Raw genomic sequence first — 13,895 nt, forward strand, 5'->3', positions numbered from 1 at the left:
TTCTTCCTATCAAAAAATAATGATAGCACGGTTTTGGTTTTTTTTTAAGAATCCAAGAGCCAGTTTGTTATTTGTTCATATAAGCTATTACTCAAAATTCAGAAGCCAACATCCCAGTTAATGAACACAGAGCTTTGTGCTCTTGGAATATTTTGGATATAGTCCCTAGTGTTTATGGTTTCACAGAGATTTCCTCCACAGATATTATTTGCTTTTTCAAGCTTTCAGAGTTGCATTTTTCTCCAAAATTAGCCACTAAAGATATAAGCATTAAGCTATCTCCTTGCCTTTCTTATTCAACAACAGCCAAAATCTGCACTGGAAGAGGCCACAGCAATTTTTTCATCTACCAAGCACATAAAAAGCTTAATGTTGATAAAAATGTGTCAACTTGAAATTGGACCAAGTAGCGGAATTTCTGAATGAAAAAAATCTTAAGTGAGTCTCGGCAAGATCAGAAGAACAAGTGACACTGTCATAAATCAATGGTTTTACTGCCAGTTCAAAAGAAGAATTGAAGAGCGGCTGCCTACATGTCAGGGAGCACAAGAGTTTGACACAGCAAGGCTCTACTTTATTTCTGTACGAATCTCACTGTGTCTGCAACAGAGGACCCTTCATTGCATGTAAAATTCAGCTGCCCTTTGTACACATCACTGATGTGATACAGGCAGAACCAGAACATTTTTGCTCTGGAGTCCCAGAGCCTAGATTTCCTGGTCTCATATCTTATGACAGCCCAATTGCAAAGAATGACCATCTGCACCAACAGGGTGTTCCATGGCAAACAGCAAAGGGTCTTCCACTTGCACTCCAAAAAATAGCTGTGATTTCTAGGAATTCTAACATCATGTTTAGAGACACAAAACAAACAAACAAAACCCCCCTAACTGATGAAGGAAAAGCAGTTCTTCAAAGCTGTTGGACAAATGTTCTAAAATAATAAATGGCAAGTCAAAGATAAAATACTATAGGGAAATTCCTATTTAACTAATGTACTATTTACTTTGTTTTTATGAAGGATAACTGAAATTTCATCTAGAATTTGGAATATTGAGAGCAAAATGAGGATGACAGACCTGCAGAAAGGACTAGAGTAGTCCAGAAAGGACTGGAAATAGCCAGATGAACAACTAATGCAATTAATCACTTGGGTGTTTGACTTCTAAGACAGCTATTCCCTTCAGATGTTCAGAGATGCCTTAATGTAACTATTTCCTTTTTTTTTCCAACCAGTGCAAACAAAAGAATAATATTGACAATCTAAAATATTTTTAAAATAGGCTTCATTGTGATATTTTATTTACCACATCACTTGAATCTCTAAAGCTGCAGTCAGCTTTGTCTCTCCACCATTATTAGAATCTGTGATGCCGTTCTCCAAAGACTTAGAATACTGTCTGCCCATGCTTTCGATTACGGGGCAAAAACAGACAAGAAAAATGAAGAGACAAAAAAGAAGAGCTACAGCTTCTCATGCCATAAAAATTTAATTAAATACTAATTATTCTTTCAAAGGTGCTCTCCATGGCAATACAATATTTTGCTGATGTGTGTTGTTTTCCAGACAGCAGATGTCTTGACAAAGATCTGGACATCTAAAAACTACCAGGAAGACAGATCTTGCTACACAGATAATTAGCTTAACAATAAAGGATGAAAACTGTTCTGTAGTTTCACGTGACTAATATGCACATTAGGCTTTATATTCAGAAAAGGATGAACGTCTCCAAAGAAGGAAACATAAGGATTTTCAGACTACCCAGGTGAAATGAAATACATTGTGTCAACAAACACATTCAACATAACAGGCTAATCCCCATTTTCTGTTGCATCAGGATGTCAATCAGGCTCCAGAAATAGCTGTCATATAACTGTTGAAAATTATTATTAAAGCGGTGAAAGATCAAGCATAAAAATCATTCTCTAAAATTTACCTGAAGAATTTAAAACAAGGATAAGATAGGTAGAGGAAAACTGCCACTCCCTAGGAAATCTTCGCTACTCCACTAAGAAACAGGAAAAATGATGTTGGCCTCCTGTCTACAGAAAGGTTTTTTCCACACTCAGCCCAGTAGTTTAGCAAATGATGCCACACTGTCCTTCCCTACCTTTTGATTTATCATGCATCTGGAAATACTGATGAGACAATTAACACTCACTACCCTGTCTGCTGCACCTCCTGTCCTCCTGATGAAAATAGCAATGGCAAACATAATGAAAGGGATCTTCTCTAGCTCCCCTTTTAACTCTTACACAGCACGTTAGAATGGGGAGGGAAATGATGAAACTATTTTCTGACCCAGAAATTTACAACCTAGAGGAAAAAAGGAGTACAAAGGCATGCTATAATGACAAAATTACGAGACTTACTGTATTACATTTAGTCAGGAGAAAACCTTGGAACTGAAAAAGAAGCTGGCCAAGATCCATGGGGAATTTTCCTTACACTTGGCATAGACAAAAAAACCCCAAAAAACACCAAAACCAAAAAAGGCACTTAGTCTTTGGGATTTTTAAAAATTGCAGAGAGTAAAAGGACACAATGTCAAGTAAATTCCCAAAGCACACACATCACAGTTTTTCATACAAGCCCAAGACAAAAGATGTTCCAATAAACTTTTCAGCAGCGCATTGGAGATCATTATGCAACTGGGAAATCCATTTAGAAAGCAAGTTCCTTTGAAGCATTTCCACAAGGACAGGATAAACCAAGTACAGAATTTTTAAATGGTCTGCTTTACTGTCACCCAGAAGGATGCCATATGAACAAAAGCTGGAGATGCATCCGTCTCTATCACTTACCCAACAGCTGAGCACAGAAATTAATAAGCCCTGTTTCTAAAGGAAGCAATTAAAAAACCCAGCCAAAAAAAAAAAAAAAAAAACACCCAAAAAAAACAGCCCCAAAAAAAACCAAACCACAAACCCAAGCCCTACATCTTCCTTCTCTCAAATTTTCAGAAAAAAAGTTTATAGAGTTAAACCTGTGAAGGTGACAACAACAGTATCAGGGGAAGCTAGTAGGTCATACTAACAAGCTCTTGATTTGCAGCAAAAGCCTCAGAGTACCTTTGACCACAGCAAGAAGGCCAAAATCTCATGACAGAATGATAACAAAACAAGGTCACACTGGAACACCATACCCTTTGATGTCTCTACTCAGAGTTGATGAAATCATGGCAACTGGATAATAATACACAATTCCTACCTAATTCAGAAAGAACAAGCACAGAAAATTCTGTCAATTGAAATGTCAATGATCTGCTTAGCTCCAAAGATGGTTGAATTTGGTCTGATGTGACATGATTCCATAGCACTGTCTTCTGCCATTTAAATGCAATTGTAATAAAAAACGATGGTGGACTTATTTTCTTTCTCCACTGAAAACAAAAAACAACCAACCAAACCTTATTTTTCTTGAAACAAAATCTCCAGTTTGTTGGCATCCAAGCCTACCTTTCTATCATCTATCTTTCCCTGAGCTGCTGCTTTTTGCACTATTGCAGCCACAGTTCATTAAGATGAAATGTGTTCTGCTGAAGCTGCCTCATCAGTAAGTACTGCTGAAGCAATTTAGTAATGATCTTAATGCACAGTGCTGAATTTTTATAGCCATCTCAATTGGCTATTAAAATACAGCACTGCACTTTAAAATTGCTACTGCACCACTTCAGAAATAGTTAGCATGATGGAGCTGCAAAAAGCAATATTCATATCAGTGGAAATCTTTGTGAATGATTTCTAGAAAATTTTATTTAAAATCCACTATGAGATTAGATGTTCATTTTGCATATGAACACAGGATTCTTCAGACCTGCTTGGAGAGTTCTTAAGAGCTTAATGGTTTCAAGGGAAAAACAGACAAAATACATACATATAATATTGCTGCGCAGCCTTCCCAGACATGTTGTTTACTTCTTTACTGCTAATGGAAAATGACAGTTAAATACAAAAAAAGACAATCATAGTTTTCAAGCAAGTAATATCCTACAGTTCACAGGAGAGCTCCAGTTTTAAGGGAGACGACCAGCCAGAAGGAGGGATTTTGAATTTCCTTTGAAAATATCCTTTTTGATTTGGAAAATAATTTCTTTAATGACTGGCTACTAATCTCCAAAATGTTTAAATTAAGTCTGATGTGAGGACAAGATGATTCCACCACTTCCTGTCATTAAACTGCCTTTTTTAACAAAAAACATAACAGATTTACCTTCTTTCTCCACTAAAGACAAAAAAGAAAAAGCCTGAGAAACTAGAACTGAAATGCCATTAGAATATTAACTATTACTTTGTGAAATTGTATACAAGGACTACTTTTCCTCAGGAATGAAAGGAACCACTTCACAGAATCAATGTGCAATTTTTAAAGAAAAGCTTCATAGATGGTAACTTACACAAATGAGATGGCATGTCTTTACTGACCAAAGGAAGATAATACATTTGGTATTTTATTTTTACCATAAAGAAGAATATGATAATAGCAGCTGTATGCATTTATCATCACTTAAATTAAAGAACATGATCCACAGCCTGGGAAATATAAAGGTGCGGATATAACCTACCACTTTTACCACATCAGGCACTGGCAACACAAACATTTCAAAATATGGCTGGAAAACAGCAGAGGCTTTTATAGCACTTTTATCATGGTGCTTTCAAATTTTATGATTTTCAAGAGAATACAATTTTCATGTGATAAACTATCAGATACTCACATATTCTTACATTAGGCAATCCTAGCCTGCAGGGAAGCCAAGCTTTTTAGTGATGTTAACTTATAAATGACAGTTTGAGCCACTATCTTGAAGCTGGAAAAATATGTATTAGTGTTTGATGGAGCACTTTCTGCTAATTGGAGGAAATATGAGTTCCTTCAAGCAAAGACATTTCACAATAAAGGGTATTTTAGTTTCAACTACGTTAGCTTTCTATTTATACCTGAAATAAGTGATACTTCAGGTTAAAGTAATGTGAAGGGAAGCACTTAAATTAGAGTTGAGAACCAAGATATTCTGTTAAACCCACACTAGAGAAAGTTTGCTTGCTTCCTCATTTTTATATGGTTCTATCTTTAAGTTGCTCCATTTTTCTCTGTTTTAGATAAGGATTCACAGAGCATAAAAGGAAGAGAACATTGAAAACCAGACGTAAATTGACAGCTGATAGGATCATACGAATGAAATTCTTCAAAGACCATAAGAAAAGGTTCTGTTCAAAATGTACAAAAATGATTTTGTTGAAAAACACTTTGGACCTTACAAAACATATTTTTTTAATTAAGAAAATATCTGCCTAACTTGTCATAAAATCCCCTATTCCCACATGCTAAAGTTTGATATGGCATATTTAATGTCTCTTAAATTAGAGAAAATAGATCATTAAAGTAGTAGAAGTGATAGCTGTAATAAAGAAAAAGAATAATAAAAAATATGTACCATCATCAGTCTGAAGCAAGCACTTGCAATCAGTTATCAAACAGTAAGATCTGAAAGCTCTCACTGTTTTCTGAAATTGGGAAATAAATAATTGGGGTTCTTTGTTTGCAAAAAGCCCTTTCTTTCATTTTAAGTGCTGCAGCTATTACCTGAGATAAAAAGGTAACTTTTGACTTTGCTTTGCTAGATAAAAGTTGTAAGTTTCCTCCATTCCTTACTGAAAGCAGCACTTTTTTTTTAATGAACCCTCTATTCTGATATTCTGAATTGAACAATTTTTTTTAGCAGACATTTTCAAATACGCATCATTGAAGCGTACTTTTGTGACTATTTCAGTTATCACTGCAAGCTGGGTTACTATCCATGCAACGGAACACACAAGACATTTCCAATAAAGCCATCAATCCAAATTAAAATACATCTACTATGAAAAAAGTAGCATGAACCTCTAGGAAACTACAGACAGCAATAGGCTAGAGGACATTTCAGTAACAAGCCAAGATAAATCTACAGTGAAATCATACCTTATATTGATGGTGAAAATTTTCTGCATCTTCTCAAGAAAATCTCATAATTTACCAGTGAGTTAAAAAATACACAAATTAAACCATACTGATTCTTTTCCTAGTATAGTAAGAAAGCTTCATTACCATCCATTGACTTTATTCAGTGACATCAAGAATAAACCAAGTAGTTACAGGAAAAGAAAACCTACCATGTGCCACAGAGCCGCTTCAGTTCAGCACAGAACACAACAAAATGGGAACTCTGGAACTGGTTTTGGCCAGTGACGTAGTCTAACATTTAGACAGACATACATACTCTCAAAATAAATGCACATTATGCCCTTTATATTAATCCTATCTTATTTTTGCATATGTTATGGAGACGTCTGGTTTAGGAGCTTAGTCTTTGCTGATTAAGAAATTTAAGATAAGAAGAATAGCCATCCAGAGGGAGATACAGAATGGGGCTGAACAGTGCTTAAGAGATGCATTAATTTTTAATCTGAAGCTCTAAAATATAATCACACTCCAAATGGATTAAAAGAAAGGTTTTGATATGGCCCTAATTCTGAGAGGAGAAAGAGTAGAGAATTAAGTGTCCCTAAACATGTTTTAGTGCCCAAAGCTATGTGAGGTGGACCTCATAAGAATGTGTCACTGGTTGAATTCATCAGGAATCAGCAAAAAGTATGCTTTTAGAAACCAGAAAGTGAGAGAACTGGTGGTGTGCCCAAAGCCTTTCATCTGAAGTGTCGTGACCAGAAGGGCAGCTCCAGTCATCGCGGCAACATCCTGACACAGCTCAAACACTGTAATGATGATAGGCATTATTATCATGAAGGGTGTGGGAAAGTAATCCTGTTTCTCTATGACTTTATACTCAAGCCACCAGAATATCCAGATAGCAAAATTAGCTGTCCTTTATGTTGTTCCTTTTTTTTGGGTGTTTTTCAGTCTGACAATTTTCCTCTGAAGTTTCCTGGTACTCAGCTGTTCTGCTTCACATACCCTGAACTTCATTTCTGCAGTTCTGATGTCTTTTAAGACACTACATTTCCTACAAAAGTGAGGTCAAAAGTTTATTATCTGATCCGACAGTGCTGTAGTTACAAGAATGCTTATTTTCTGCCCTTTTTTCCCCCCTTCTAGTACATTATATCAGAGCTTAAATTATCAGCTAGGTAGGCAAGTAGGTAGGTAATATTTTACATGACCTCTGTGTTTACCCAAGTTTCTCACTGCCAGAAATTTTCTACAATGGTAGAAATACATTTAAAAATTTATTTCTTCTAATGGTAGAAGATCATTTATAAAATGAAATTAAAATGAATCAAGTTTAATTTCTACCCCTTGTACATCAGCATACTAATTGTGCATCATCATACTACTCGATGCTTCTGGATTTAGTAAAAGTATATTTGGAGTGTGATGGGACAGCATGAAAATCTTGAGGTCAATGGAACTATGGTTTAAAACCCTTCAGTCAAATGCAATGAAATGCGACGGAGCACTGGAACTCCTGAACAGTGACTGAAGTTCACAATCCACTGCCCGTACACAGACCTTTGCAGGGTCTTACAGGAAGCTAATGCACAAGTTATATTACAAAGCAGAGAGCATCATTAAACTGCTTTGTTTTGAATGCCTGCATTTTGCTCCCCAGGAGCAAACACTGCAGCATGTCCAATCCATTCTTATTACTGCTAGTCTTGTTTCAATACAGACCAAGAAAAGCATGTTACTTAATGACAGGTTTTTCAATAGTGTCTAAATCCCAGTGATTTAAATAAGAAAGCTGCAAATATGTCTTTCCTCTGTTACAGCTGTCAGCCACTGTACAGATGCTGGCTGCTAAAATCTGAAGTGCCCTGGGAGTGACTGAAACAAAACATCTAGTGTTGGCCACTCAATCCTTTGCAAAGCCATACTGTGAATTGTACACCTGCCTGAAGAGACATGCAAGACGCATATAAAAGACAATCTCCCAAGCACATGAAAGAGAGGAAGAGCCTGCAAGCATGACAGTTGGCAATTACCTTCAAGACACAGACTGTGGCTATCTGCCAGCATTTGCAATCAGGTGTGTCAAAGTGATGACCAGCTTTAAATGCCTACACAGCTGAAGCTCTCTTTGAACCCTTGATTTTCCTATTACACAACTCATTGTGTCTTTGTTTACATCTTCTGCTCCCAAAAATAAAACTAAAGGGTTACAGGTTTAGCACACATGACACTAGGAGAGCCTTTTTGTAAAACAACGGGAACAACTGCATGGGGATCTGCATTTAGAAGGGACCTCCTGGCAGCACAAGAGCATGCCCTTCCCCCTGTAACACACTCAAAGCCATCTCCAGACAATGCTTATTCAATATGTGATGTTTAAAATACCTCCACCAAATTAATCAATGTCTTCTATATGGTAGTTGCTAGCAACAAAAATAAATGCCCATTAAAAAAACCTAACTAACCTCTACGGGCTAAACTTGTAAAAGCTCTCATCCTGAATATCTGAGATGAAATTAAAAGGACCTCTATATACAAAGCCTTGCAAATTTCCTTCTTTACCAACTTCAAGTGCTGAAAGATATAATCTACTACACATACTCAGGCAAGTTAGGGATCTCTGACTTTACCCGGTGTAAGGGATGCCAAGACTTGCTTTCATGTGGTAAATTCTCAGGGCAGTAAGGAATGAACTCAGTAAATGCTGGGTTATATACTGACAGAGACAGTCGGGAAAATAATTGAAAAGCTATCTGCTATTCCAGTTTTGGTATGGAACAACATTCTTGTCTAAAAAACAGATTTACTTTCTTTATTAATTTTGTGAGTAGGAAAAAAAGAATGGTGTGGAAGCTACCATGCTAGTTTTCAGATCCTGCTCTGGATGCCAAAAGATCCCAATTTCACACTGAGAAGTGAGAAACACTGTTGATATAAATACTAAGTGGTTCTTATGTTGCATAGTAATGGTGTGAAAGACCAGTCCACAGATAAATCACCTGAAGTATGGGGAGATAAGCATCACAGGAGTGACTACAGCCAAGAGTCATGGGTTTTATTCTCAACTTCTGCTAAGAGTTTGATGCCTTTCAATAGATAATTTTTTCATGGAAGATTTTGAAAAAAATCAAAGGAAAAATTCTCTAGATATTAAAAATAGTATCGGTAAGGTTTTCATCCCAACTATAAATTATTTATTTTCTTCATTTTGCTTTTTTATTTGTAGAATACAGAAAGCCTAATAGAGAAGGCTTCCTTACTGCCTGAATTATGAAGGTAAAACCCCTGACTTTCAGGGATTTACCATCAGATGCCTGTTTAAATATATCTTACTCTTCTCCAAGAGCAGAGCATAATGAATACACTGCAGTGTCAAAGAGTGCACTGTTTTCAGTGTTGCACTATCTTTGTTGAGTAATTAGAGCTCAAGCTCAACAATATGTCTCAATATATTAAATATACTCCACTACTGCTATTAAAAAACCCTATGGAGAAGGATATTATAATATTCACATGAGGGAACATGTAAGGGAGAACACTGAAAAAGCTGCAGATTATTTACTATAGATAAAATAGGGTGAGTAATCTCATGTGCACTGCATATATTAAGATACATGCAAATGTCTTCATTTCATAATACATATATATATATATATTTATCAAAGATCTGCTTATGAAATAGCTATTATGGATCAAAATAATTAACTGCTGTTCATTCTATTCACATGTACCATGGAAATATGCATTTTCTTTGTCCAAAAATTAGCTATGAAGAAAAATGCTTCTAGAAAGGAATTTGGCTTTTTGTTCTGTAACCAGAATGCTGGAAGCGATAAAGCTCATTTAGACTAGTGAAGGTTTTGTGCTAGATTTCCACATAATTTTGTTGAAGAATAAAATAAAATTCTTCTGTGTATCTGGGTAAGTTGATATTCTTCATGTTCCAAAGATAACTAGAAAAAAACATAATGAAAGTAGAGAGGGTAAGCTGGAATAATCAAAAAACCTTCTGAAAGGAGGAAGAATTCAGAAACTCCACATTCAACAGAACCTTAAATCAAAGGTCTGAGTAAAGGAACTTTAGAGGTAGTATATGTGCTGCCACATAGTATCTCTGTGTCTCTTTAGAAGGTAATGAGAGAGTAAACATCGAATGAAGCAAACCACAACTCCTTGAACTCCATTATATTTCAGGAAGAGATTAACCATGAATTCAAGTTCTGCCTGCCTAAATGAACTACATTTCAGTATTTGACATGTCAACCAGTTAGCAAATCAACAAGGCCAGATGCCATTTAAGCTACAAGAGAGGCTAAACACCAAGTTTAAAATGGACATATTTTTAATTTTCTTCTCTACCTTTCGGTCCTTTGAACAACTTGATCTCTACGACGGTCTCCAGTATAGGTCTCCTTCGCCGGACGTACAATCGCACTATGGAGCCGGCCTCCTTCAGGGCCTCCACCGCCTTGCTGTGTGACACCTCCGACACGTCAACCTCGTTCACTCGCAAGATGCAATCGTTGACCCTACAAGAAAAACAAAGAACCAGAGGTACTGAATGCTTCAGCTATTACTTCAGACCAAAGGAAGTTTTGCCAGCAGTGCTGTAAAATGAAGATGACTTCATTGGGAATCTCAGAATCGCAGAATATGATGAGCTGGAAGGGACCTACAAGGATCATCAAGTCCACGTCTGCCAGATGACAGACTTAGCGCAATATGCTGCACAAGCAATGAGACAGAGCACTCAGTCCTTCCAAAAGCCATACCTGATTCAAACTGGAGTCTACCCAATCACTCACACCTACCATCCTCCTTCATAAACTGAGGTTACATGTGCTATAGTGATAGATATAAGTAATAATTTGTCTTTACAGACTGCATTAAAGTTCTGACTAAACAATGTAATTGCTTTGAAACACTCATGCTGCATGCTATTACTATGGACCATAGTAAGGACAACTACAGCTGGTCTTATGGAAATCTCATAGTGTGATACAAAACTGTTATAATAAAAATGCTGTCCTACAAAAAGCAGACAATTTAAAAGAGAATGCTTAATGCTAAATAATTTATTCAAGTTAAATTCTTTGTTTTCAACACTGACTGCAGGCTACAAGATCTGCTGTATAATAATCACATTTTCTTTTTTATTAGAATACTACTAAAATTCCCTCATAGTCTTACTTTGAGCATTCACTACAGTATCTGAGGATGGACATATAATCCCCTTCAATGGATGGTTAGATGGAGCTGCATTCTCCTCATCTGACAGATCTGTCCTAGTTGGAAAGGAAATCTAAACTTAAAAGCAGTAAAATCTATCTCCAAAGCAGCAGGTGAATGACTTAACTACTGGGCCATCCTTTCTTTGCAAATGAGGACAAGTGAAAAGAGCAAATTCCAAAGAGCTAGATTAATTGAGACTCTACTGCTCTTGTGTAGTACATTTGTTGTGAGATGCCTCTAAGTATTTTGGGTACAGAAGAAAAAGGCATATTGTAAATGAGTGAGTTCTTCTGCATGTATGAAAGAACAATCAGCGAAGTAAATGTGGGTTGCTAAAAATATTCCCATTTCTGCTTTGTTTCTATACATAAAAATCAACTATCAAATGTGACTCTTTACAGCAAAAGAACACTTGATCTGGATATTGATTAGGAGTCAGCACATGGAGGGAAAATGAAACTTTACCTAAGTTTATCAGAACTCTGAGAATTTAGGATGGTTTTTGTCATGCTCTTGTTCTGCTGCTTTTGTTTCAAACTCAAATCAAAATGACAAAAATAACACAGTTATTTGAAACTGGTCAAACTTGGAAAGGACACAAAGCTCATGCTTCACTTCTGAGAAGAAATACTGTATCACAAAGTTTCTAGATATCATTCAAAGGTCGAGTTTGGTGGTTTACTCTAATGCCAGAAGTTTCCATGGTTGGGAGGGGCTTTAAGCAACCTGGTCTAATGGAAAGTGTCACTGCCCGAAGCTGGGAATGATGGAAATAAAGGATCTTTACAGTCCCTTCCAACCCAAACCAAACTATGCTAGTATGATTCTATGCCTTTCCATACCTGTAGGCTTTTTTCCCCGCTCACGAGGAGGTTAATTTTTCATTTTTTAATAAATAAATACAATATTCAAGAACATATATGCACATGCTGCAACAAAATAAACCTAAAAGCATAACAGCAAAAAAGTCAGTAAACCCAGCTTAAGAAAATTCTTTCAGATTGTTAAGTGCATGGTCTTACCCCTTAGGGACAAAACTATTCTGCCCTTGCAAGCAGCTCTCCAATGCATTTTCCTGGCTTTTCGTTCACCTGCCAAGTCTATGGCAAAATTTTATTTCTGTGATTTCTTTTCTCATTTATTGCTGGATATGCCCTATACTTGTAAGTTGTTTTCAGATGATGACAGAGCTGTGCCCAGGAGAAGATCTGCCTCATAATCCAAGATAACACAAGTCCAACAGAAGAGATCCTAGTAGTTTCATCAATACATACAACAGTAGTTGTGTTATCATATAATCAGAGGAAGGTTTGGGTTAGGAGGAATCTCATACATCTCAGCTTTTTGGGCTGCCAGTGCACATTGCCAGGCCTTGTTGAGCTTCTCATCCATCAATATCTCCAAGCAGCTCTCCTGAGGCCTGCTCTCAAATATTATGCACACACCTAATTTGATTAAGGTCTGTAGAATCCCCCACAAAGGTAACACATTAAAATGAGTTTGGCAGCTCTTCATATGGTACACTGGTTCATCTAGGTTCTTTAACATAATGAACATATTCTACAAAACTTTTGTAGTATAAATTCAAAATGAAAGACCCTGGACAGTTAAATATAGAACACATGCAACAATCATGTAAACCAGCTACAACTGATAGAAGAAATATCAGAGCTACTTTGTTAAGGGAGAAGGTCAGGGTCTCAGAAGATTACCAATTGTTGCTCTCTTCAAAGCAGATAAGGGCTTGTATTAAGGAAAAACCCCCTATTTTTAAGGGTTTAAATTTCACTATATTCATCTGAGTTTGATTTTTACTGTTTTCAAGAAGCTGCAGACATCCTTGAGAAGCTGATAAACGCTTCAGTCAACTTTTAAGTAAAGAAGACGAGTACAGTCCTTAGGCACTTACTGGACATATAGTAGGTGACAACTGGTAATGATAATTCTGTTCCCTTGTTCTGTGCAATATGGCGCCCTGGGGGGAAACCCAAAGCAGCCTGGTGCGGCAGCTAAGAGCCCCAGAAGACCAAATGGTCCTGCCAACACACATTAGCACACTTGCCATAGCAAAGCTAACTGGAACTAACTATAGACTGAAGAACAAGGGAATAATCTGTACTCTGTGGATCAACATCATGATACTAAATCCTGTAGTAATCCACAAGTCTTACTTATCATCCAGACACCTCCAGCTAAGTCGTATTAGTGGGACAATGCTGCTTTTCAAAAGTAGAGGTACCATGCTTTCCACTGCAGAATGGCCAGCATTCATAGATTCTTTCTAGCCAAAGCCAACTGATTTTTTTTAGTTACCTCCTCAGAAAAACTTGAACTGATAAGGAATTTCTTTATTCTTTAGTCAGAGCATAGAAATCAAGGTAAAAATAGTTATGATGGGAGATGAGTGCAAAACTATAGAATATATCACGTAGATATACACCTCCATATATCAGTATGAAGATATCAGATAGGCTATAGAGGTAAGACAGAGAAACACTAAAATTTCTCATTATCCTTTGCTCCAGTGTTTAACCTTTTTAGCCTAAGTCTCCCTGCAAAACTGTTGATATTTTCTTTCTTCCAGAACTCACAAGAGCACAGCACCTTAAGCAATAACACAAGATGCTAGGTTGCAAGCTGAAAGGATTATTATCTTTTCTTCAAGAGGTCAGCAAATAATTATAATTAGATTATCTGACCTTAAGAGAATATGTCT

At 36.7% G+C, this 13,895-nt stretch overlaps 1 protein-coding gene across 3 annotated transcripts in view; it reads right to left on the bottom strand.

Moving 5' to 3' along the window:
- DLG2 (discs large MAGUK scaffold protein 2) overlaps nucleotides 1–13,895 on the bottom strand; it is a 911,187-nt gene that overhangs the window by 308,418 nt on the left and 588,874 nt on the right. For all 3 annotated transcript variants that reach the window (XM_031066024.1, XM_031066022.1, XM_031066023.1), the window contains one exon: nucleotides 10,307–10,476. In XM_031066024.1, coding sequence (XP_030921884.1) covers nucleotides 10,307–10,476 — 170 coding nt within the window. The remainder of the gene's footprint in view (nucleotides 1–10,306; nucleotides 10,477–13,895) is intronic.

This window comes from Geospiza fortis, unplaced genomic scaffold, assembly GCF_000277835.1.
Source record: "Geospiza fortis unplaced genomic scaffold, GeoFor_1.0 scaffold16, whole genome shotgun sequence".
Taxonomy (NCBI): domain Eukaryota; kingdom Metazoa; phylum Chordata; class Aves; order Passeriformes; family Thraupidae; genus Geospiza; species Geospiza fortis.